The sequence below is a fragment of the Rhineura floridana genome, chromosome 1 (genome assembly GCF_030035675.1).
Source record: "Rhineura floridana isolate rRhiFlo1 chromosome 1, rRhiFlo1.hap2, whole genome shotgun sequence".
Taxonomy (NCBI): domain Eukaryota; kingdom Metazoa; phylum Chordata; class Lepidosauria; order Squamata; family Rhineuridae; genus Rhineura; species Rhineura floridana.
In genome coordinates this window covers 23,559,620-23,585,152 of record NC_084480.1, presented here as the reverse complement: position 1 = coordinate 23,585,152, position 25,533 = coordinate 23,559,620, and the positions used below count along the sequence as shown (strand labels likewise).

The following is a 25,533-nucleotide window of genomic DNA, read 5'->3' as shown; positions in this document are numbered from 1 at the left end:
TTTCACCTCGGTCCAAATGTCAGGGCTTCTACATCGTAGAGAGTACAAATTGCTTAATCTCCAACATCTGGTATTCAGAGATACATTGCCTTTGGACATGGAGGTTTCATTTTATTTTCATGATTAGTAGATCAATGCTTCTAGAAAAAGCCTACCTAAGCTAGTAGCTATCGCTGGATTTTGTGACAATGAATTCCATAATTTGTATGTGGAAATAAGTGCTTTCTCATGTCTGTCCTGAACTTATCGCCAGTTGATCTTATTGGATGAGGTTCCAGTGTGATGAAAAAAAGAGAAGCATTTCTTTCTCTCTGCCATTCCTTACTTTATAAACTTCTGTCAGATGTGCCCCACCACACTTTGTTCTCTTCCTGCTCAGCTAAAAAATCCCAGACCTTACAAGGAGCCAAAATAGTCAAGGGTTTGGGAACACCTTTCCTATGAGGTAAAGGGAAAGCATGTGGAGGGGACTGCAAGTTCCAGAAGGGTCAGAACTGGAGAGGGCAGTTGTCAAAACACACCTCCTGGGCAATGGTGGCCTTCATGTCAGTGGGGCAGTGGAATCCGCTCCGGGTTTTAGTCCTTTCGGACCGAGACTGGTGGAGCCACCAGCCGCCACTGCTCCTGGATATTCATGTTGAGGTCTGAGTTGCTGGGGATCAAGAAGCAACAACTCCCAAGCTTGCAAGTCTTGTGCCTCAACTCTGCCCTCAGGGTGACCAGACAGCTCCTGTACCGTCCATAGCTGTGTAGAAGCTGATTTTAGCAGGCATAGTTGCCTGTGAAGGATTGAGAGGAAAGTGACACCTTTTGAGATCCCTTCTTCTTCTTCTAGACAGCTATGAAAAGTGCAAGAAGCCTTCTCCCCTGGTCTGGAAGAAGAGCAACCTGGGACTGTTTTGATTACCTTGTTCTTGCTGGACTGGCATCCTTCCAGCTGTTCTTACATTAGCTGGCATCTGACTTGAGATGCCCTCTGCACAGTGCCGCTGATGGGTTCCCTGGTGGCAACCTGGGCTCCTAACCTTGTTAGGCCACTGAATTTTCTCTATGGCATGGATCCTTGTATTGCCAAAACAACACCATCTACACATAGCACTATCCTCACACAGGGCTGTGTGCTAGAGCATCTGTCTTGCATGCAGAAGGCCCCAGGATCAATCCCTGGCATCTCCAAGTAAGGCTGGGCATACTCCTGCCTGAAATCCTGGGATGCTGCTGCCAATCAGTGTAGGCAGTACTGAGCTAGATGGATCTAGATGGACTTGGGATATAAGGCGACTTCCTGTGATCCTAAAAGGGAGATATTGGCGGCCTTGGGAGAAGCCAAAGGTTTGCAGAGGTATAAACAATCTCTAGAAGAAAAACTCCAGAGGATAAATCCTCCCTCCCCCCCTCAAAAAAAAACAGCCCAGTGAGGATTGAGCAATACTCAGTGGCCACAGAACTTTGAGATTCTGTGGGGGGAGTAAATCTAGGGAGCATAGGAATATGGAATGGAGTATCCTGGTAGAGGGCATGGCTGGCTAGAAAGGTGAACAGGAGCCCTCCATGCTGCAATATTTTGTTGCAGGTTCCTCTTGTTCTAGAACCGACCATCTATATGGCATAGCGGTTGTGTGATAGGAAACCTCCTCAGATGAGGCAGGAGTTGCATACATAATGGAAAGACTTGTGAGACTACCGCGTTCCTGCCACTTTGAAAATGCAAGCTAGTTTGAATTTTTAACAATGCACAAGAGCCCTTCTGTGCTGCTGTTGCTGAGACCTAGATTGCGTTGGTGTCAAGGCCTTGAAGGCAGGATTGAAGCTGCATGTCAATATGTTATGTCCAGATTATAGATGTAGACCCAGAGCGTTTAAATTTAAGAACTCTGACTCATTGGTGTCGGCTATCTGATCGCTTTAGGGAGCTGATGAAAAAACAGAGATGAAGGCGAAATTTAGAAAACCTGGCAGTCTGAAGCAGCTGCTGCTGCCTGGGAACCTGGGTTGTTGTCACTGGGACAAGCATTTGATATGAAGAGATGTGACTCAAAGCTCAGCTTACAAAACAAAATGCACATTTCTCTCTATGTGTATTTAATCCTTTGGGTATAGTGACTGGTTATCGTGATGGGGGGGTCTTCTAAGCGGAACTGCCATTGTCAGGGCATGTAACAGTATCAGAAGAAGCCTTCGCACCTGGTCCTTTTGGGCTCTTTTGGTAGTTCCGTCACCTCAAAAGCTTGGGGTGGTGGCGGCCTGGTACAGGGCATTCCCTGTGGTGGCTCCTAAGTTGTCAAACTCCCTTCCCACCGAGGCGCATCTGGAAACTTCACTGCTTTAGGCGAATGCTGAAGACATACCTGTTTACCCTAGCCTTTGACACCTGAGGCGTATATTTTTAAGACCTACCCTATTTTGGGGGTTTAGATTGTTTTAAATTCTTTTTCATATTGTATTTTAGAATTATGGTAACCCACCTTGGGACCTTTGGATGAAGGGTGGGTAATGAATGCCAATCAGTGTGAAAAAGGAGCATGTTAGCCACTGAGAAGACTCTTCTCACTTGGCTAACAATGTACTTTCTAGTCCTTTCATGCTGATTGGAGCCAATCAGAGTGAAAGGAAGTAAGTCAGTCACTGAGAAGACTCTTCTCAGTAGCTAACACATCTCCCCTTTCATGCTGATTGACTCCTAGGGTAAATGAGAAGTGAGCTTCATAGCAAAGTACCTTGGTGTCCCAAATCCTAGTTGCACACTTGGCTTCATTTCAGAATTCTTAAAATCAAAATGTTTCTTACAGCATTTAGCCTCCAGAGAGAGCGAGAGCGAGAGCGAGAGCAGGGGGAAGCCAGTGCACACAGCAGCTTTATTCAGGTTCTGTCATTTTGTAATTGCAGAAGAGACGGGGAAACATGGGGGCATGGCTGTGAGGGGGCATGGTAAGACTATCATGAAAGTAGCCTGCACTTCTGAATTTGCCACTCCACAACTGTTTAGGACAGGGATGGGGGGAAGGTGGGTTGTGATCAGGGATGGGTGAGAATTTCGATTCAGTTCGCATTTCAAGCAGAATTTATCATATTTGCAATTTCCAAAACAATATGAGAACCGAAACATAGCCATCCTCTGAAATTCGCATTTATTAGAATTTTGGGATGCAGTTTGCCAACTAAACAACATTTACAAAAATGCATACATTAAGGGAAAGTGTTCATAATAATGGATACATGAGTGACAATAACATGCATAAAGGCATGAAATGATGAGAAATGGCTTGGAAAAATGTGTACCTGTGTCAAAACTGCCTACAAAAATGTGTTTATTTGGAGAAATTCACATTAGAATGGTGGAGAATTTTCATGAGGATTTTTTTTAAAAAAAATCACAGGTCGCTGTGGAAATGTAGAGAACTGAATTTAACATTGGAAAAATGAGGAACTGAGAGAACCGAAACAGACAGATCTTTCCATCCCTAGTGGTGATACATGGGAACAAGTGTTAATGTGTTGGATTATTCTGTGCAGAGCTTGCCCCAACCCATATCAAGACATGGCTCAGCAAGTCAGAATTGAAGGCAGTTCATTCATTGGCTTTTCTCATCTTCTCCTGTGAAGCTCCATTGATCCAGAGGAAATGCTGGCATGCTATTCAAATAGCTAAACAACTGACTCACTCTCGCTCCATGTGAATGCAACAGCTCTGGAAGGTTTTGTTTTGTTTTTTTAAAAAAACCAACCCACAGAAACACTGTTTACAAAACTAGAGGAAGTGGAAGGAAACCCAGGCTTGAATTGCTCTGTGGGACCAATAATGGGATAAGGAGCCTGATCAAATCCACACAAAAAATTAAAAGGCACAGAATATGTTTCTGCTGGTTGTTTGCTGCCCTTCCAAGTAGTTGAAATAAGATGGTGGTTTCCTTCTTAAGAGCAAATGCCCATGCCATAAAAGCCACTCTCATTTTGCTTGGGCAGTTTTCATTAAGAAAATCCTTGATTGATAGCCAAAGAACAGGATATGTAAATATTTGCACAAGGAGAAATTGCCATAGAAATCAGGAAATCACTGTTATAATGAAACACAATCCACTTATATTTAGGGGAAAAGATTAGTAGTCTTCCACTTTTGTGTAGAAAAAAAGGAGCAGATTTGAACATACAGTATAAGGATAAAAAAAAAAAGTATACCCCAGTGACAGAAGACATTGCTGTTAGGACCACCTGTAGATCTACCCTAATCTCCTTGGTTGTTCAAACTACTCGTTATCCACTTATTGCCATAAAATCCAATAGCTGTGTATAATCATAGAGGAGAAAGAGGTTGTTGTTGTTATGTGCCTTCAAGTCAATTTTGACTTATGGTGACCCTATGAACCAGCGACCTCCAGTAGCATCTGTCATGAACAACCCTGTTCAGATCTTGTAAATCCAGGTCTGTGGCTTCCTTTAAGGAATCAATACATCTCTTGTTTGGCCTTCCTCTTTTTCTACTCCCTTCTGTTTTTCCCCAGCATTATTGTCTTTTCTAGTGAATTGTGTCGTCTCATGATGTGTCCAAAGTATGATAACCTCAGTTTCATCATTTTAGCTTCTAGTGATAGTTCTGGTTTAATTTGTTCTAACACCCAATTATTTGTCTTTTTCGCGGTCCATAGCATGTGCAAAGCTGTTCTCCAACATCACATTTCAAATGAGTTGATCTTTCTCTTATCCTCTTTTTTCACTGTCCAACTTTCACATTCATACATACAGATTGGGAGTACCATGGTCTGAATGATTCTGACTTTCAGTGATGCATCTTTTCTAGTTCTCTTATAGCTGCCCTCCCCAGTCCTGGCCTTCTTCTGATTTCTTGACTATTGTCTCCATTTTGGTTAATGACTGTACTAAGGTATTGATAATCCTTGACAAGTTCAATGTCCTCATTGTCAACTTTAAAGTTACATAAATCTTCTGTTGTCATTACTTTAGTCTTCTTGACGTTTAGCTGTAGTCCTGCTTTTGTGCTTTCCTCTTTAACTTTCATCAGCATTCATTTCAAATCATTACTGGTTTCTGCTAGTAGTATGGTATCATCTGCATATCTTAAATTATTGATATTTCTCCCTCCATTTTTCACACCTCCTTCATCTTGCTCCATGCCCACTTTCCGTATGACATGTTCTGCATATAGATTAAACAAATAGGGTGATAAAATACACCCCTGTCTCACATCCTTTCCAATTGGGAAGCAATCGGTTTCTCCATATTATGTCCTTACAGTAGCCTCTTGTTTAGGTTGTGCATCAGGACAATCAGATGCTGTGGCACCCCCATTTCTTTTAAAGCATTCCATAGTTTTTCATGATCTACACAATCAAAGGCTTTTCTGTAATCTATAAAGCACAGGGTGATTTTCTTCTGAAATTCTTTGGTCTGTTCCATTATCCAATGTATGTTGGCAATATGATCTCTTGTACCTCTTCCTTTTCTAAATCCAGCTGGCCATCTGGCATTTCTTGTTCCATATATGGTAAGAGCCCTTGTTGTAGAATCCTGAGCATTACTTTACTTGCATGGGATATTAAGGCAATAGTTCGATAATTACTGCATTCCCTGGGATCCCCTTTCTTTGGAATTGGGATGTATATTGAACACATCCAGTCTGTGGGCCATTGTTTTCTTTTCCATATTTGTTGACCAATTTTTTGTCAAAATGTGGACAGATTCAGTCTCAATGACTTGTAGCAACTCTATTGGTATGCCATCTCTTCCTGGTGCTTTGTTTCTTCCAAGTATTTTAAGAGCAGCTTTCACCTCACATTCTAAAACTTCTTATTCTTCATCATACGGTTCCTCCGTGAATTAATCTGTCATCCTTGCATCTCTTTTATAGAGTTCTTCAGTGTATTGCTTCCATCTTCCTTTTATTTCATCTTGGTCAGTCAGTATGTTCCCCTGTTGATTATTCAACATCCCTACTCTTGGTTTAAATTTCCCTTTCATTTCTCTAATCTTTTGGAATAGGGCTCTTGTTCTATCTTTTTTGTTGTCCTCTATTTCTTTACAATAACTATTGTAATACCTCTCTTTGTCCCTACATACTGGTCGCTGTATTATTGCATTTAGGGTTCTGACCGTGTTTCTATCTCCATTTGCTTTTGCTTTCCTTCTCTCTTTAACCATTTTAAGAGTTTCTTCAGTCATCCATTGACGTCTTTCTCTCTTTTTAACTAGAGGCATTGTCTTTTTGCATTTTTCCCTGATAATGTTGCTGACTTTAATCCATAGTTTTTCTGGTTCTCTATCAACTAAGTTTAAAGCCTCAAATCTATTCCTTATTTGATCTTTATATTCTTCTGGGATGTTATTTAAATTGTATTTTGGCATTATGATTGCTGTGTTCTTCTTTAGCTTTACTCTGATTTTCGACCAGTTCATGATCTGTGCTGCAGCGTGCTCCTGGTCTTGTTTTTGCAGAAAGTAGGGAACTTTTCCATTATATAATCAATTTGTTTCCTGTATTGACCATTTGGTGATGTCCACGTGTACAGTCATCTTTTCGGTTGCTCAAGAAACAAATTATTGACTTCACAGAATTCATTAAGTCTCTCTCCTGCTTCATTTCTATCTCCTGAGCCCCATTTCCCCACATTTTCTAGTTCTTCTCTATTCCGTACTTTTGCATTCCAGTCCCCCATGGCTAACAGAACATCTTGTTTTGGTGTGTGATCAATTTCTTCCTGTACTTCTGCATAAAATCTCTCCAATTCCTCTTCATTTATGTTTGCCATTGTAGCATAGACTTGGATGATGGTTATGTTAATAGGTTTCCCATTAAATCTCATTGATATCACTCGCTCAGACTTTGCGTTGTAGCTCCTAATTGCTTTTGCTACATCACTTCTCACTATTAAAGCAACCCCATTTCTTCTTAATTTCTCATTTCCTGCGTAAAATATTTTGTAGTTGCCTGATTGAAAATGTCCCATTCCCGTCTATTTTAGTTTGCTCACGCCAAGTATTGTAATGTTGATGTGTTCCATTTCTTGCTTGACAATTTCTAAATTTCCCTAGTTCATGCTTCTCACATTCCATGTTCCTATTGTGTGCGTCGTACAACTCCAGACTCTCCTTTCGCATCTGTGCGCATCAGCCTCTGGGCTTCCTTTCAGCTTTGACCCAGTGGCATAATTAGTCACAGTGCTACTCGTACTTGTCCTTTGTTCTTCCCCAGTAGCTCGGTGAGTGCCTTCTGACCTGTAAGCTTTCTAGAGGCAATCGGCTGGCTGATGGAAACACCAAACTAGACTTTTAGTTTTATCCCCTTTCACCTCCTCTAGGATGTACACCTTAATGCTGTGAGAGGGTTTGAGAGTGTCAATGAAGCTGACAGCAATGCTGTCAAGAGTCTAGACCAAGAGGCTAGACTCCTAGCAGGGTCACCCAAGGTGGAATGGTCAAAACTGAGACACCAGACTAAGATGCATCCAAACTCAGAGGAAGGCAATGGTAAACCACCTCTGAATACCTCTTATCATGAGAACCCTATGAACACACTCCACCTACCTCTCCATCGCTTCATGACAATGCCCTGTGCACTGTGTGCACATGGCTGCCATCAACCAATATCGCAGTGGGGTCTTCCCTAAGGGGCTGATGCTCCTGCCACCATCTTGGTTGATGGCACTCATGTATGTAATGCCACATGAGTGCACATGCCTGCCATCAACCAAGGTGGCAGTAGGGGCATCAGCCCCTTAGAGAAGCCTCCACTGCCTTCTTGGTTGATGGCAGGTGTACGCGCACAACGTGCACAGCCTTCACGGCAATGGGAGAGGTAGATGGGCATGCAGATGGGCATTGCAGGCCCATGTGGTCTGTATGGGGAGCTGGGAGCGCTCTCTCTGCGACCTGTGGCAGGGTTGGGAGTCGACACTGCCACAGAGTGGGAGCGCTACCCTCCCACACAAGGAGGAGCCCTCCAGGGGCCCCTCTGGGCCATAGGGGCCCTTGGCCAGGGCATGACCTCTCCGCCCTCTGGCGCCAGCCCTGTATGCTACCTTTGGAGATGAAGGAATCTTTTTAGTTATTGTGGCTAATAACTGTCGATACGCTCTGAAGCTATCCTTTCCCCTTCCCCAAGGTTGCAATAAGGCTGTTTCCTCCTTCATCCATTACACAGGAACTGGACTATTATCTTTGGTTGGGACTCGCAGGGCTACCCTGCAAGAGGAAAATACTGTGGCACCATGCATGAGGGATGGGTTCCATGGCCAGTGCTGATTCAAAAGCAATCCGTCGAGCTAACAGGCTGGTATCGATCCGAGTTTATTCTTTGCCACTACTGCTGCTTATATCGATCCATTTTCTCTTCCCCCTTGGAAAAAATATTGATATTAATCTTGATTTTTTAAAAAACAAAATAGCATTTTTAAAGGAAATGATAAATTAAAGGAAATGTCAACAAACAGAAGGAAACATCAGTAAAAATATCAATATTAATATCAATATTTTAGAAGCATTTTTTTTTAAAAAAGCTGTTTCCAAAAATAGATGTGGAAAATCGCTACGTACAGATTCAGTCTGCAACAATAGCAAATAAGCGAATTAATGAAAAATTCGGTAGCATATCTGAATTGAACTGTTTGTCTGGATATGATCTCAGGAGTGGTTGGCGAGAGACCCAGTGCTCTTAAATAAAGGCTGATTAGGGTTTCTGTTTTGGAAACCAGCGTTAATACCCTTCTTTATAGATGTTGGAGGAAGGCATCTGTCTGCAGGGCTAAACAGGAATGGTGTTTGTGTGCTGCGCTGTACTATGATTCATTCATTAAGAATAATTATTGTAGAGGCTAAAGTATTAGCTACTGATTTGTCTTTCAGAGCGTGTGTGTATTATCTTTGGAAACAGGTGTTGCCTGCTTGCTGCGTTCTTGCAAACCCTATGAAACAGAAACTGACAGACTGAATTAACTGCCAAAATGTCATTATAAGTAAACATCCTTTGGCTCCAATTTAGAAATCCCAAAGGGGTTCCAGTGAAGCAGGCATGCTGATTTACAGCCAGTGACAAGCATCAATTAGCGCTCAGTCTGTGTGGGAGAAATGAGATAGAGTGAAGCTTAATAGGGAGATGTTCCTCCTATTTATTCATTGCTTATCCTTGCATTGCTTCTGTCTTTTGATCAGAGTTAGAAGAGATAAGATAGGCACCTTCATATCACTATTGCACCTCAGGGCAAATTTAAACAGGGGGTTGGACTTGATGGCCTTATAGGCCCCTTCCAACTCTACTATTCTATGATTCTAAACCTGTGCAAACATTCTGGGAGGAAAAGTATCAGTTTTTAGTATTTTGCCCGGTACTTTTCAGTCTACAGTATTTTTTTCTTTATCAGGGCCTTTTCAAGGCAGTACTAGATGTTTCAGGATTTATACGGACTGCTGACAATTTGTACTATAGCCAGGATCGTGAAGACACACACTCTAACCTTCCCACTTCAGAATGGCCGCAGTGCTTGAATTAACGTCTCATCCTGTGAAAACCTAGAGGTAGCGGGCTCTTCAACACTGGAGGCATTCAAGAGGCAGCTGGACAGCCATCTGTCAGGAATGCTTTGATTTGGATTCCTGCATTGAGCAGGGGGTTGGACTTGATGGCCTTGTAAGCCCCTTCCAACTCTACGATTCTATGATTAACCTTTTTCCGTTCAGCCAGCCTGTGGTGACTTTGAATGCTGCTTCCATTTGCTGAGGCTGTTATATCACTGCCGACCAGCCCTCACAGCAATTGCTCTTGAGTGCCCACAGCTCAGCAGCTCTCAACCAATCCGCTCAGTCTGTGTCACTGTGGGCTGACTGTCAGCCACGGTTCCCAGAACCGTTTGATTCATCATCTGCAAACATAAGAACATCAGAAGAGCCCTGTTGGACCATGCCCATGCGCATTTGGCCGACATCCTGTTCTCTCAGTGTCCAACCCGATGCCCCAATAGGAGGCCCACGAGCAGGAGACGAGTGCAACAGCTCCCCACTTGTGATTCCCAGCAACTAGTGTTCAGAAGTAGAACATTGACACTGTTGCCAGTAGCCAAAATTCTTCTAGAGTTCTACGTTTTTGGAGGAGTCATTTGCGAAACCTCAGGTTGTGTATACTGAGGTCAATATAACATGACAGAGCAAGTCTGTGCCTTCTGTTCTCCGTTACTCTTCTCTGAGGTTGAAAAGAATTTGGATGGTGGGTAATGGGAGCCTGTTGAGCAACCACGAGTGTTTGGTTCCGGAGGGGCAGCTGTTTGAGTCTATTGCAGCAAAAACAACAAAAGAGTTCTGTGGTACTTTTGAGGCTTAACAGTTTTATTGTAGCCTAAACTTCAATGGATTAGAGCCCACTCCCTTGTGCACGTTGTGATAAAATGTACTCCATGAAAGCTTATGGCGCAACATGGTTGCTAGCCTTGGAGGTGCTGTGGAACTCTGAGCTATTTGGTTGTTGCAGATTCAGGGATATGGTGTAACCACTGTGCTGTATCAGAGGGAAGAATGGGAAGGAGAAATTACAGCAGATTTGTCACCCACAAGGCACCTTTGGAGACAGAAGCTGCTTTCTTCTAATCTCACCCACCCAACTGCCAGGAAAGATACCTCTCGTGCCTGTCCTCATTGTGTTTGGCTAAAAGTGCGGCTATTGCTGCTGCCTCTCGGGCAGGGGTGGGAAACCCATGGCCAGCGGAGACTGGTGGTTCTGATGTCAGTGGAAGAGTGAATCCACTCCAGGTTTTGTTCTGAACTTTCAAGGAGCTGTCCACAGTGGTTTCAGCCCCTTGGGCAGTATCTTGAAAGTTCATACTAAATCACAGAACAGATTCACTCCCCCACTGACATCGGAGCAACCAGTCTCCCATCATCCCTGACGGTTGGCCATGCTGGCTGCAGCTGCTGGGATGTTATCAGACCACGTAAAGTGAATCGCCTTCTAGTTTTTGTTCTTTCGTCTTCTTTTTCAAAGTGAAAGGATTTGTGCCTTTGGCGTGCTTAGCTTGTATAGAGACCCATTTAATTAGTTCAAAATTACAATTATTTCGTGTTGTGCAGCAAATAGGTTCAGGGCAACCCATCATGTTCTCCTGCCTGAGGCAAAGGGCAAGAGGGTGCTCCCTCCCCTTTCATGTATCCAAGCTAGGGATGGGCAAGAATTTAGATTCAGTCTACATTTCAAACCAAATTTATCAAATTCACACTTTCCGAAACAATATGAGCACCGAAGCACAGCCTGCAGTCAAAATTTGCACTTATTTGAGTTTTGCGATGCAGTTCACCAACCAACTTTTTCAAAATGCACACATTACGGGAAAGTGTACATAAAAATGAATACCTAAGTGAAAATAACATGCAAAAATGCATTATATAGTCAAAAACCCGTACAAAAATGTGTTTGTTAGGAGAAATTGGCACTAAAGCGCTGGAGAATTTTCATGAGGATTCTTTTTTTAAAAAATCACTAATTGCTGCAGAAATGTGGAGAACTGAATTTAAGATTGGAAAAATGAGAAATGGAGAGGACCGAAATTGACATCCCTAACTTGCCCCCTCACCCCTGGTTCTAGTGACATTTTTCTGGGGACTGTCCTCTATCAGGAAGCTGAGTGCTTTTGGTTTTTAGCTGTTGTTGCTTTTTATAAATGCTAGGATTTTGTTGGCTTGAATTTTTGTAAATTGTACTGTTTTTATTTGTATTTTGTATTTGCATTTTCCTATTTGTGTGTAAGCCGCCTTGGGGGCCTTTTTGGCCAAATGGCGACATAGAAATAAACCATAACATAACATAGTTAAGTGTGCATGGGACTGAAGCACCAGTTCTATGACACAAGTGGAGTGAAGGGAATCTTCAGAATTAACTACATGCCTGCCATTTTATTTTTCTATTTCTTCGTGCAACATTAACTGTACTACAATGGGATGGATATGTCACTATGACACCCCCCACCCTTTCTCATTCCTTTGCAAACTATCCAAAGGGGAAAGATGGGTATGTTAAACACCCCCAAAAAATTGCTTGTTTGACCACCCTACTGACAATGAAAGTAACAGCAGATAAGGGATAACAATGGATGTATATAAGGACAACTTCAACAGGAGAGGCAGTGCTGGTTTTGGAACTGTGATCAGGGTCTTACTCTCCCTCCCTAGAGTATATCTCGGTAAATGCAGAATATGAATATCACATTTGATCTATGCTTACAGACAGCTCCATACATGGCTGTCAAGAACTCCACACTATTCTGGGCCAGTTGCTTCATGTTGCATCATGAACTGGATGGCTTATATAGCTCTCCTAGGATACCATGATGCAGAAATGGACTTGGTGGCAGATCCTCGACTATGGTAACATCTCCCCAAAGTCTTGAGTCTGCTGAATGTAGACTCTGCATAGTTTCATATATTTGTGGCTTCTGATGTTGTCTGGAGTCATGTATGGGTGGACATGGTGTAAGCAGAATACCATCCAGGCCAATTATCCAGCCCTACCTGGAATATGACAGATATAATGCGCTTATTAACAAACAGTGCAATGGAGAATGAGCTCAGGGCATGACTCTTGTTGCAGTCAAAGGGCGCTTAATATATCCATGTGCTTTGTTCAAGCTCAACACAAGGGCCATTACTGATGATGTCACGGTGAGTTGGTGATCTCTGCTGTTGACAGCCTCATTAAGGAAGGGGTAGGCAGAAGGTAGATTGGTAGAAGTGTGTGTAATTTACAGTAGATCGCCAAGGATTTCTGACTCCTAATTGTTTAACAACATCAAGTACTTTCCCCCTTAAATTAGGCTGCTAAAATGAAGGAAGTTTGACAGAAAACCATGAATGGATTTTTGTGTGAAGGACTGTGGGCTCATTCTAGTACTGAACCTAAATTCCTGTACCAAGATGCGCTCAGAGGTGCCCTCCTTAACTCTAAGTGTATATAGGCCCGTCTTTTTAAGCCACTGTTTTGCACTTGGCTCCAGTTTGTGAAAAGCAAAGTAGATCCTGCAAACTTGGAATCTTCCCACTCCTTCCTTAAAGGATGACTACAGAGAAGAGGTAATAGGAGCGAGCTGGACTGTCAAGGTGCCAGCGAATACAGTTGCCAAATTTTCCATGGCCCTATTCGTGTGCCTTTGCAAGCACGTTACATAAAGAGTCATGCGGATAGGGAAGAGTTTGGGATTGTTTTCCTCCTTAGCCATGATGGTTGCTGGATGATCATGCACCACCTGCTCTCTTTCAAACCTAACCCACTTGAAGGTAAAAATGAATTAACCTAATATATGCCAGCCAGAGCTGCTTGGATGGGCAGGATACAAATGCAACACACAAATGAGAAATGGGGTGGGTGAAGTTTTTCTGGACATGGAAATAGAAGAGTCATTTGCTTAAATTCTGCATGTCAGGCTACTTTTATTGGCTTAGGAGCAGGGCCACACGCACACACAAAGATGGCAATCCAGCAGTGAAGGATAACAGCAAACTTGAACAGGTATCACAAATCAGAGAGTGCATGATCTTCCCTTTCAAGGAGGGATGAATAATGGGTTTGGATGGATACCCTTGAGTATCTCCAAACCACAACTGAAATGCATGAAGCTATGTTGATTTTACTCCTGTCCATTCAAGTCTGTGTCTGCAAGAACAAAATGAGATGTAGTACAGGATCTCAGTAGGATCATACAATTCCATACTCCCCTATTAGGAAAGGTTGCAGCATTTGGGGCTTTTTAGTTCAGAGAAAAGGCAAGTAAGGTGATATAGAAGTGTATAAAATTATGCATATGGAGAGTGTTTATAGAGGTTTTTCTCCTTCACTCAAAACACTAGACATCCAATGAAGCTGAATACTGGAAGATTCAGGACAGACAAAAGAAACTGCTTTTTCACACAGCTCATAGTGAAACTATGGAATTTGTTCCCACACGAGGCAGTGATGGGAGCTAATTTGGATGGCTTTAAAAGAGGATTAGACAAATGCATGGAGGAAAAGGCTATCAGTGGCTAGTAGCCATGATGGCTATGTTCTGCCTCCATAGGCGGAGGCGGTATGCTTCCAAATACTGGTTGCTGGAAACTTCAGGAGGGGAGAGTGCTGTTTGCACTCGGGTCCTGCTTGCGGGTTTCCTATGTTCAACTGGTTGGCCATTGTGAGAACAGGATGCTGGACTAGATGGCCATTGGCCTGGTCCAGCAGGCTCTTCTAATGTCCTTACGTTCATATATGAAGCATGATGCTACATGGACAAGATTAGTCCCAGAGTAGCTCCTGAAGTAGGTTAGAAGACTAGAGATCAAGGAAGGAGGATGGATTCAAAGAAAATATAAATTAGTAACATAAGAAGGATCAAACCTAGTAGTCTAGTTTTCTCTTTCTCACAGTGGCCAACTAGATGCCTCCGGGAACTCCACAGTGAGGCCTGATAGTAACAGCTTTCTTTCTTTCTTTCTTTCTTTCTTTCTTTCTTTCTTTCTTTCTTTCTTTCTTTCTTTCTTTCTTTCTTTCTTTCTTTCTTTCTTTCTTTCTTTCTTTCTTTCTTTCTTTCTTTCTTTCCCGCCCTTCCTCCCAGCAGGAGCCCAGGGCGGCAAACGAAAGCACTAAAAACAATTTAAAACATCATAACAACAGACTTTGGAAATGGAAATGGACTGCCTTCAAGTCGATCCTGACTTATGGCTACCCTATGAATAGGGTGTTCATGGTAAGCAGTATTCAGAGGGGGTTTACCATTGCCTCCCTCTGAGGCTAGTCCTCCGCAGCTGGCTAGGGCCTGCTCAGCTTGCCACAGCTGCACAAGCCAGCCCCTTCCTTGTCCACACATGCCAGCTGGGGGGCAACTAGGCTCCTTGGGACTATGCAGCTTGCCCACGGCTGCCCAGGTGGCAGGGCACGTAACCCCTGAGCCACTCCCTGTGGGGTGATCTTTAGCTGGCCCTTTAAAATACATTAAAACAAAACATCTTTTAAAACATTTTTTTAAAAAAGCTTTCTGTCATTGTTGCTCCCCAGTCACTGGTATTTGAGGCATACATCCTCTGAACATGTGGAGGTTCCATACTGGCTTATAGCCAAGGACAAGTGGGGCCCTGCAACAAAACGTTTGATTTGTTTATTAGACATTTACTTATTTATCAACCCTGCGCTCTGCTAAGTCTACTGGATCCCACTTTGTTTCCTGGCTCAGTTCAAAGTGTTGGTTTTGACCTTTAAAACCCTAAACAGCCTTGAACCAGTGTACTTGAGGGACCACTTGCACCCATATGTACCTGCCCATGATTTAAGGTCCTCTGGCTCTGGTCCCCTCTGTGTGCCTGGAATGAAAGATGTTAGACTGGCTGACAGGCACACGGGAGAGGCCTTTTCAGCTGTGGGTGGCCCCCACTGGTTGGAATACCCTACCCCAAGAAGCCCACTCTGCTCCCTTCCTGATGGTGTTCCAGAGACTTCTGTGTACGATCTTGTTCCAGAGAGTCTTTGGGAGGGACTGAAGGCTGAGTCTGAGCCTGATTTTATTTCCCCCCCTTGTGAAACAAAAAAAGTCCCTTTTTAATATAATAATAATAATAATAATAATAATAATAATAATAATAATAATAATAATAATAATAATAATAATAAATTTAATTTCTTCGTCGCCTATCTGGCCGATGGCCACTCTAGGCGACTTACAAAATTCTTAAAATACAATTGATAAAATACAGTAATACAATATAAAAACAACACATCTGCAGCAACAATATTAAAACTGGGCAGGAGGCATTTCAGTTATAACAATTAACCCTCCCCTAGAATTGTTAACTGTATTTTATGTATTTTTTATGTATTTTTATGTTTTATTGTGTTTTTATTTTCTGTGTATGATTGCATTGTGAGCTGTCCTGAGTGCCCCATTGTAGGGTAGAAGAACAGGATAGAAATATTTGAAATAAGTAAGTAGATAGATTTATCTTACCTGCCCTTTACCATAAGGTCTTGGGACAGGTTACTAGAATAAAATATACAGTTATAAAAGAACCAAAACTGTTGCAACCATAAAACAAGAAAAGTGTTAAGAATAATGAAAAACAATTCCATATATAAAAAGACCACAAACATTTTAAAACAATTCCATGTATACAAAGAGTTAAAATAGCCCAATACAGATGCAGACTGGACTAAAGATCTTCACAGATCTTGTTGAAAGAGGAAGGTCTTCCGTAGGTGCCCCAAAGACAACAGAGATGGTGCCTGACTAATATTTAAGGGGAGGGAATTCCAAAGGGTAGGTGCTACCACTCGATAATGGACGGTAATGGAATGGTTTGGAGCCTCATTGGGTGGTTTGGAGTTTTTTCACCACTCCATTTAGGGTTTTTTTGGGGGGGGGGACACAATTCTACACAGTAGTGAAGTGGCAAATTCAGAAGGTCCCTTCATGATATTCAGCCATACTTCCTCCCATCCTTTTTTTTTTTTACTGCTGGGTTGAGAATGAGATTCTTGTTAACACTATCTCCTACAACCCCTATGGAGTGCCCCTATGAACCAATAAGCACAAAAGGTGAGTGTGTGATCTACTGAGAAGAGTCTTAGTGACTGATTCACCTCCTTTCACTCTGATTGGCTCCAATCAGCAGGAAAGGACAAGGAAGCATCTTAGAAGACTCTGCTCAGTGGCTAACACATTCCACTTTCATGCTGATTGGCTCATAGGATGCTGGAGACATTGGGACCCTGCTCCCAAAAAAGTAGAGGGTCTAACACCCCCACCCCCCCAGATCCTGGAAGACTATGCCCTTGATTCTACGTTAAGGGAGCCTTCTGAGTATTGTTGAAGAAACACTGTCCTGATATCTTTGTGTTAATGAGACCAGCTGCAGAAATCTTACAGAGTCTGCGGCATCATGATTTATCGTACTGACTCAGAAGTACTAAGAACTGGTTGGTTAAGTGGAATAAATTACCAACTTCTTAACGTCAAGGATTTTAATTGAATCCACCCTTACCCAACTGAATCCACCCATTGCCAACTGGAGTAAACATTCCAGTTACACAACAGTGATTGCAGTTTCTGTTTTCAATATCTCAGCTCAACCAAAATCTGGTTAGCAATAATATTTCTTCTCTCCTTCCCCTCCCCCCCCCAAGCACCAAAAAGCTTGAAACATGAAATAACTTTCCATGAGAGCCCGGGGCTTCCAAGTTCATAATGAGAGGAGCATATACAGAGTTAGTTGCATAGTAAATTCCCATATCATCCTGACTGAAATCCTTATGGTATTTGGATTTTAAACACTGAAAATAAAATACAAAACCGTCTGAATACTCTGAGGCCAGATTTTATTGAAAGCTTGGCTGGTTTCAAGCAGTTTACACACTGCCAAAAGTGGGGTTTGGGGTCCTGTTTGGCTTGCTGGCTGCCTGAACGGAACAGAGACTTTATTGAATCCAGCCGTTATTTGGATGACTCTGCGGCATAAAGTCTCAGTTTGCTGTACTGAGGTTGGGTACATGAAACTCTGCCTGCTGTCCTGACCATGGTATGCGGACTGGGGAAGCATCCTTTTCATGCAGGATAAGGCTATCAGTAAATCCTCTGTGGCGTAGTTTGGTAAGCGGTGGTAACGCAGTCAAAACTCTGCTCACGGCTGGAGTTTGATTCCAACGGAAGGAGGAAGTTGAATCTCCGGTAAAAGGGGTCAAGGTCCACTCAGCCTTCCATCCATCAGTGGTTGGTAAAATGAGTACCCGGCATACGCTGGGGGGTAAAGAAAGGCCGGGGACGGAGGTGGCAATCCCATCCCATATATACGGTCTGCCTAGTAAACGTCGCAAGACGTCACCCTAAGAGTCGGAAACGACTCGCACTATAAGTGCGGGGACACCTTTACCTTTTAAGGCTATCAGTGGCTATTAGCCACAACAGCTACGTTCTACCTCCACTGCCAGAGGGAGGCTGCCTCAGAATAACAGTTGCTATTGCTTCCCATGCACGTCTGGTTGGCCACTGTAAGAGCAGGATGCTGGACTAGATGGGCCTTAGCTCTGATCCAGTAGAGCTTTTCTTACGTTCTTACGTTTACATTCATGGTCAGTCTGTCAGGTATCAGGTCAGGCTGAAGCTAGGAAATTGCTTGGATAAGAGCTGGAATCTGAAAAATGCCTGAGAGGAGGCGGCTCTTTTATTGCCACCTCCTGCCACTGCGGCCATCAGCCACACCCTCCACCAGTTATGCATTCAGTGGCTGTGATGAGGGGCCATGCTCACTTTCCAGGGTACACGTGTACACACAAGGGGGAGGGGGAATCCTGAGCCGACCAGGATCATCCCTCAGATGGAGGAGTTTTACATGCCGTATGCTGAGGGAGGATCAGAGGGTGGTGACAAGGAAGAGGACCTTTTCAACTGTGGCTCTCTCTTTGCTTCTGGAATGTTCTCCCCAGTGAGGTCCACCTGGTGCCATCATTAACATCTTTTTGGCACCAGGTAAAAACTTGGATTATGTTCTGTTCTTTATTCGTGAAATGTTTTCTGCCGCTGAAGATTTCTGCTATTGCTCAGTGTGGGGGTCAGTGTGGGTGTGTGTAGGTAATGCTGGGTTTTCTAATGGCTTTATTGGAATGTATTGTTGCCAGCTTTTATGCTATGCCTTCGGCTCTTAATTGTTTTGTAAGTTGCATAGAGACTTTTTTCTTTTGTATTAAGTGAGTAACAACTTAAATAAACAAACAAAGTAGGCCCCCTTTTTTCTTACAGTGTCCCTGTTGGCTCAGCAACAGGGGAAGAGAGCTGGTCTACAGCCCTTTTCTGCGTGCTTTTAACCTCTCTCTCTCTCTCTCTCTCTCTCTGTGCGTTTTCTTAGAGCACATGGTCTCTCCCAGGTTCCACCCACTTCCTGAAGAGTGAAGCGCCTTAAAGGGATAGACCTCTGACCTGGATCTCAGCACTCCTGCACCTCTCTTTAACCCCTGCCAGCATGTTGCCAGAAGTTGGTACACAGGCACCGGGGGTGCGAGGCCCTTGATATAGAGGGAGCTTGTCCCTCTGAGAAATCTGACCCACAGTAGGCCATCTCTGAGGGGTCCTGGTTTGGGGATCCCTAGCTGAAGAGCTCCAGCTGACAGGCTCTGGGTGCATCCCTGGCTTGATGTCTGGATCTGGCTGCAGTCCCCCTGTAGCTGGCATGACTGGTCCTTCTGATCTGGGAGACTCATCCTGTTCTGGATCAGAGCCCTTGCTGATACTCAAAGTTGCGGCTGAGGCAAACTGTGCATCACCTCGCACTCTGTAGCTCAAGCTGGGAAGTGTCTTGGTATACTAAGATTAAACAGGGGAAATGCATGATAAGTGAACATGGGCTCGCTTGTGGTCCCACGTACAATTCTTCAGCCATTATTAGTGTGCTCCACTAATCATGGGTGAGTGTTGGAGTGAATAAAACAAAGCAGATCTTGCTCAACCTGAACTTTTTTTGGGGAAGTCAATACAGTAAGAGAAAGTATGTGATGCAGCTGTCCTGGGACTTGCCCATTTTTTAAATGCTGCTGGGCGAATTGCGTAAAAGTGAATGCTTCTATAAAACTCCATGGAAAGCTAGTATGTCAAGGAGAAGGGCTCCCTCCCTGATGTGCTGCGTTTCTGCATGCATGTGTTTTTGTCATGGGGAAGTGTTTAAATTATGCATCCCTCCTCCTGCCTTTCAAAGTGGTACAATCAGTAGTACAGTGGCAAATTCAGAAGTACAGGGTCCCTTCATGATAGTCACAGCCTCGCCCCTCCCCCATTTTTTTTGCTGCTGGCTTGAGAATGAGATCCTTGTTAATGCCCTCTCCCACAACAACAGGCATTCCTAGGAGCCAATAAGCGTGAAAGGGAAGAGTGTTGGCTACTGAAAAGAGTCTTCTCAATGGCTAACTCACCTCCTTTCACTCGGATTGGCTCCAATCAGCAGGAAAGGACAAGGAAGCAGGTTAGAAGACATTTTTCAGTGGTTAACACCTCCTTTTCATGCTGATTGGCTCGTTGGCTGCTGGAGGCATAGGGGGCTGCTGGGACCCTGCTCCCAAAAAAGTAAGGGGCCTGAGAACCCCCGAGACCCTGGACAACTGCACCCCTGGTCTACAATCCTCAACGGATTCTGTCACATGCTTTTTCTTAACACGTTGATTGCCCCTTTACAAGACTTCTGACAAAGCTCAGGCTTTGGTTTCAACAGCTCTCTTAAGAGAAAAGAGATTCACAGTTATATGGGAGTTACTGGGAATGTTTCTTGGCATGCCCCTGTCGTCTGAAAGTGGAGCATGAATGGAATAATCAAGATCCCCAGTAACCTAACTGATCCCAAAGGAAACACAGAAGAGGAGTGGGTGGTTAAGCATAACAGACAAACAGGAATTTCAAAGGCAAAATCTGCAGTGTGCCCAGAAGGCAACAAGGAATCCCACATTGAGAACCCCCTTTTTAATGAGTGAAAGACCAGAACAGAGACATAGCTGAGTACAGCCTTTATCGGCAGTATTTTGCTTAATTTCACTGAATGGCCAGATACTCAGTCTCCCCCAGCCAGAGCTTGGAAAAGTTACTTTTTTAAACTACAACTCCCATCAGCCCCAGCCAGCATGGCCACTTGTTTGGGCTGATGGGAGTTGTAGTTCAAAAAAGTAACTTTTCCAAGCTCTGCCCCCAGCACATATTCAATCTGTATAATCTGTGATCTTGAATGTATTGAAATGGTTCCACATAGTCAGAGTCAGTGGCAGCATTAGCATGCCAATGCTAGTCATATCCCTGGTGTGCTAATTCTGCACATGTGCATGCCAGCAACCTGGTTTAAACAGGAAGGTGACCACATGGTGGAATCCTTATATGAGTCATTTTCTTGAAAACACACACATACATACCTGGTATCATACTTGAAAGGATCACCTCTCCCCAAATGTGCCTACCTATACATTATGATCTTCATTTGGGGGGGGTGGGTTCTGCAGGTGCCCCTGCTGTATAATGTGATGCAGGTGGCCGCTAGAGAGCGCCTTCTTGGTGGTGGTGGTGTCCCAGTTGTTGAAAGCTTTCCCTAGAGAGGTTCACTTAGTGCTTACTTTGCCTTTTTAGTGCAAGCCGAATACCATTTTACATTTTATTTTCCTAAGCTTGTTGGATGTACTTTTCATCTTGCTGAGTGTTTGATGCTGCTGTGGCATCCTTGTTACAGATAACAAGGAAAAGGCAGAACTGCTCAACGCCTATTTTGCCTCCATTTTCTCCCAAAAAGGGAACAGTGTGCAACCTTGCATCGGTAGCAATCTCAGTAAGGGGTCGGGATTGCAGTTCGAGATTGATAAGGAGATAGGAAATACCTAGTTAACCTAAATGAGTTCAAATCTCCAGGGCCTGATGAACTGCATCCCAGAGTATTGAAGGAACTTGCGGATGTACTCTTGGAACCTCTTGCCATCATCTTTGAGAAATCCTGGAGAACGGGAGAGGTGCCGGAGGATTGGAGACGGGCAAACGTCGTCCCGCTCTTTAAAAAGGGTAAAAAAGAAGATCCGGGGAATTACAGGCTGGTCAGTCTGACTTCAATACCGGGAAAGATATTAGAACGGATAATAAAAGAGTCCATTGGAAACTATCTAGATGACAATGCTGTGATTAGTAGGAGCCAGCATGGGTTTGTCAAGAAAAAATCCTGTCAAGCTAATCTCATCTCTTTTTTTGATTGGGTCACTAGCCTAGTAGATGGTGGAAATGCTGTAGATGTCATCTATCTAGATTTCAGCAAAGCGTTTGACAAAGTCCCCCACAACCTTTTGATTAGCAAACTCGTCAAATGCGGACTAGATGGAAATACTGTCAGGTGGATTCACAACTGGTTGGAAAACCGTACTCAAAGAGTTGTCGTCGGTGGCTCTGCTTCGGACTGGAAGGAGGTTTTGAGTGGAGTGCCACAGGGTTCTGTCCTGGGGCCGATACTCTTCAACATTTTTATCAATGACTTAGATGATGGGGTGGAGGGAAGCCTTATGAAGTTTGTGGATGATACGAAACTGGGAGGGATAGCTAACACAATGGAAGACAGGAATAAAATCCAAAGGGACCTGGATAGACTAGAAAATTGGGCTGAAATTAATAAAATGACATTCAATAAAGACAAATGCAGGATTCTGCATTTAGGCCACAAAAACAAAATGCACGGGTACAGGATGGGAAATACCCGGCTTATCAGTAGTGTGTGTGAGAAGGACCTTGGAATTGTAGTGGATCGCAAGTTGAACATGACCCAGCAGTGTGATGCTGCGGCAAAAAAGGCAAACGCGGTTTTGGGCTGCATAAACAGAGCTATAGTTTCCAGGTCGAGGGAAGTAATAGTCCCACTATATTCTGCATTAGTCAGGCCTCATCTGGAATACTGCGTTCAGTTCTGGGTGCCTCATTTTAAGAAAGATATAGACAAGTTAGAGCGTGTTCAGAAGAGGGCGACGAGGATGATAGCCGGTATGGAGAACAAGTCTTATGAGGAAAGGTTGAAGGAACTTGGCATGTTCAGTCTGGTGAAGAGAAGGCTGAGGGGCGACATGATTACACTCTTTAAGTACCTGAAGGGCTGTCACATAGAGGAGGGTACAGATTGGTTCACTGCTGCCCCAGAGGGTAAGACTAGGTCTAATGGTTTTAAGTTGCAGGAGCGTAGATTCAGATTGGACATTAGAAGGAACTTCTTGACAGTAAGGGCAGTTCGGCAATGGAACTGACTGCCTAGGGAGGTGGTGGGATCCCCTTCTCTGGATGTCTTCAAGCAGAGGCTAGACAGCTATCTGCGGGAGATGCTCTAGCTGTGGATTTCCTGCTGTGATCAGGGGGTTGGACTTGATGGCCTACAAGGCCCCTTCCAACTCTATGATTCTATGTTAGGTGATCATGTTTGTTTATTTATTTATTATTTTATTTATATCCCACCCTTCCTCCCGGCAGGAGCCCAGGGCGGCGGTTTGCATTTTAATTCTTTTTTGTAAACTTCCCTGACCTTATAATCAAAAGGTAGTATATAAATAAAGACACCCTATGTGCTTTGTGCTCAGAAAGAATGATCCATACAGTGGTGACAGAGGATATATTCTCCTCTACCACCTGTCCATTTTTACTGGAGGAGCTATAGCATCTCCAGTTAGGATCCCAAGCAGCAGAGCTGGGAAACATCCATTGCCTGAGAACCTTGAGAGCTGCTGTCAGCCAGAGTAAGTAGTGTTGGGTGGACCCGATGAGCCAATGGCCCAACACACTATAACATAGCTTCATATGTTAGGAGCATAAGAAGCTGCCTTATACGAGTCAGACCATTGGCCCATCTAGCTCAGTATTGTCTACACTGACTGGCAGCAGCTCTCCAGGGTTTCAGTCAGGAGTCTCTTCCAGTCCTACCTGGAGATGCCAGGGATTGAACCTGGGACCTTCTGCATACAAGGTGGATATTGTGCCACTGTGCTACAACCCTTCCCTAGGTGAGGAACCTTTGGCCCTTCAGATCTTTTTGGACTACAACTCCCATCATACTTGACCATTGGCCATGCTGGCTGAGGCTGATGGGAGTTATAGTTCAGCAACATCCCCACCCCTTGTGTATACGCCCTTCACAAGGGTGATACAACCAATTTTCTTTCAACACCTTAGTTTCCCGCTGCCTATTAAGATCTGTCAAGATTTTCATTGCCTGAAGTGATTATGGCTTCTATCCTACTTACTGCTATTCAAGGGTTCTCATTTGTTCATCAGTGTCAACATGTTGAAATCTTTCATAGAAATTGATTGCATGCATGGGCATGTCCCTGAAGCTATGCACAGAACTCTTAAAACCTGGATTACTATGGGATGAGTAAATGGAATGTGCAGATTTGACCGGCATGTGGAGTCTGTAGGTAGACAGAGAGTCCAGAATTCTGCACTAGGTTCAGATTCTCTGAGAAGATAATCACAATTCTGTCATAAGAACCTACTTTCCAAAACAGGCAAATCTGTCTTAGAGCCACTATACTTGAAATGAGTTTTTTCCCTTAGAAACTGCATTTTGATTTTGTACAATGCTTTCCCTAAGAGCACAGAGTGTTTCACAAACATTAGCTTAGCAAACCTTGCAACAACCCTGTAAAATAAGCCAGTATTATCCCATTTCACTGACGAAGGAGCTAAGGCAGTATGACAGGCCAGTGTTAAGACAGACCAGTTGCCATCCAGAAGTTCATGGCTGGAGGTGAAATCTGAATGACAAACTTTATTGCAGCTCATTCTTGTATCCATTAATATACAAGCTTCATTATGCTATAATAAAAAAAACACTTCAGTGTTAGCTGTCCATGGGTTGCAGTAAGTAAGGTGCCAATACCTTACTCCCAGGACCCTTAGTTTGAGCCCTGTGGCGCCTAACATTCTGTCAGTTTTCTTCCCTGAGCAGTTAGAATGTTGTGAACATTCCATGACATCACAGCATCTCCACCAATGTCATAAAACATTATGGTACAACTGCTGTATTTGTATGTGCCCAAGATCAGGCTTAGGGATGGATCTCTGGAAGCAGAGCCCATCCCTGCATCCATTATAGTTGCAGCTGTTGGCATTTGTCCTCTGCTTTTTTACTTTTGCACAGGATACTTTTGGGGGAATTGGGAGGGGCAGAGCTGGTATTTCAATCACAGTGTTGCACCTCTACTAGTCATTTGAAAAGCCCAGTAGCCAAATAGTTGATGCAAGTATTTGCTTCTTCTTTACTAGCATGGAGAATTTCCCACTCCAAATGGGCAGGACTGCATATTCCTCATCCACTTTTCAGGTGTAGGAGCCCCAGTAGATCCTTGTATCTCTGCAGCTAATGTGGAACCATGGAATCTAGCCTTGAAGAACTGATTCCATGTGAAGAGAGAGAAACAGAAAGTGTTCTGAAGGGTGCAAAAGTGCCAACCAAATCCACACAAAGACTAAAGCAGCCAAACTCCAGGGTTCTGGCATGTGCATGAGACTCTATGCACTTCCTGATTTATTTCCAGCGCCGGCTTTCCACGCTGGAGAGTTTTTAATCCACACGTCGCTTTCTTTTCTCGCAGCTACCTTGCTGATCAGTGCTGGAATGGCGGCTTCATCTACCTGATCATGCTGCGTCGCATTAAACGCAAGGCCCCTCTTCCTCCGTCGAATGGCAACAACAGCAACAGCAGCGAACCCAAAGCCAGGCCTACCTCAGAGCCCAGTGGGAAAACAGCGCAAAATGGCAAACGGACTAGAAAGTTTGGGGTCATCACCAGAACTCCTCCAGGTGGTGGTAAGGAAAGCAAAGGCAGCAAAGGCAGCCCCAGAACGGAGCACAGGGATGGACAGTGCACCCTTATGGGAATGGATGGGTTGCATCCAGAGGCATCCCAGATGGAAAGCAGAGTGGACGATCGACTTCAGAAACCAGACTCTCCATTTCCGGCAGGACAATACCGGTCTCGCCTTTCCAATGGAGGGATCCTAGACCTGACCTCAAGTGGACTGTCCCTACAGGTAAACAGCTTTTAAACTTTCG

General features: G+C 43.8%; 1 protein-coding gene across 8 annotated transcripts in view; it reads left to right on the top strand.

Moving 5' to 3' along the window:
• PDZD2 (PDZ domain containing 2) overlaps nt 1-25,533 on the top strand; it is a 355,202-nt gene that overhangs the window by 213,577 nt on the left and 116,092 nt on the right. For 6 of the 8 annotated variants that reach the window (XM_061615769.1, XM_061615750.1, XM_061615759.1 and 3 more), the window contains one exon: nt 25,073-25,511. In XM_061615769.1, coding sequence (XP_061471753.1) covers nt 25,073-25,511 — 439 coding nt within the window. Of the gene's footprint in view, nt 1-14,659; nt 14,703-21,460; nt 21,516-25,072; nt 25,512-25,533 lie in introns of those variants that run through there. The other 2 variants (XM_061615804.1, XM_061615811.1) reach the window with 2 other exon arrangements.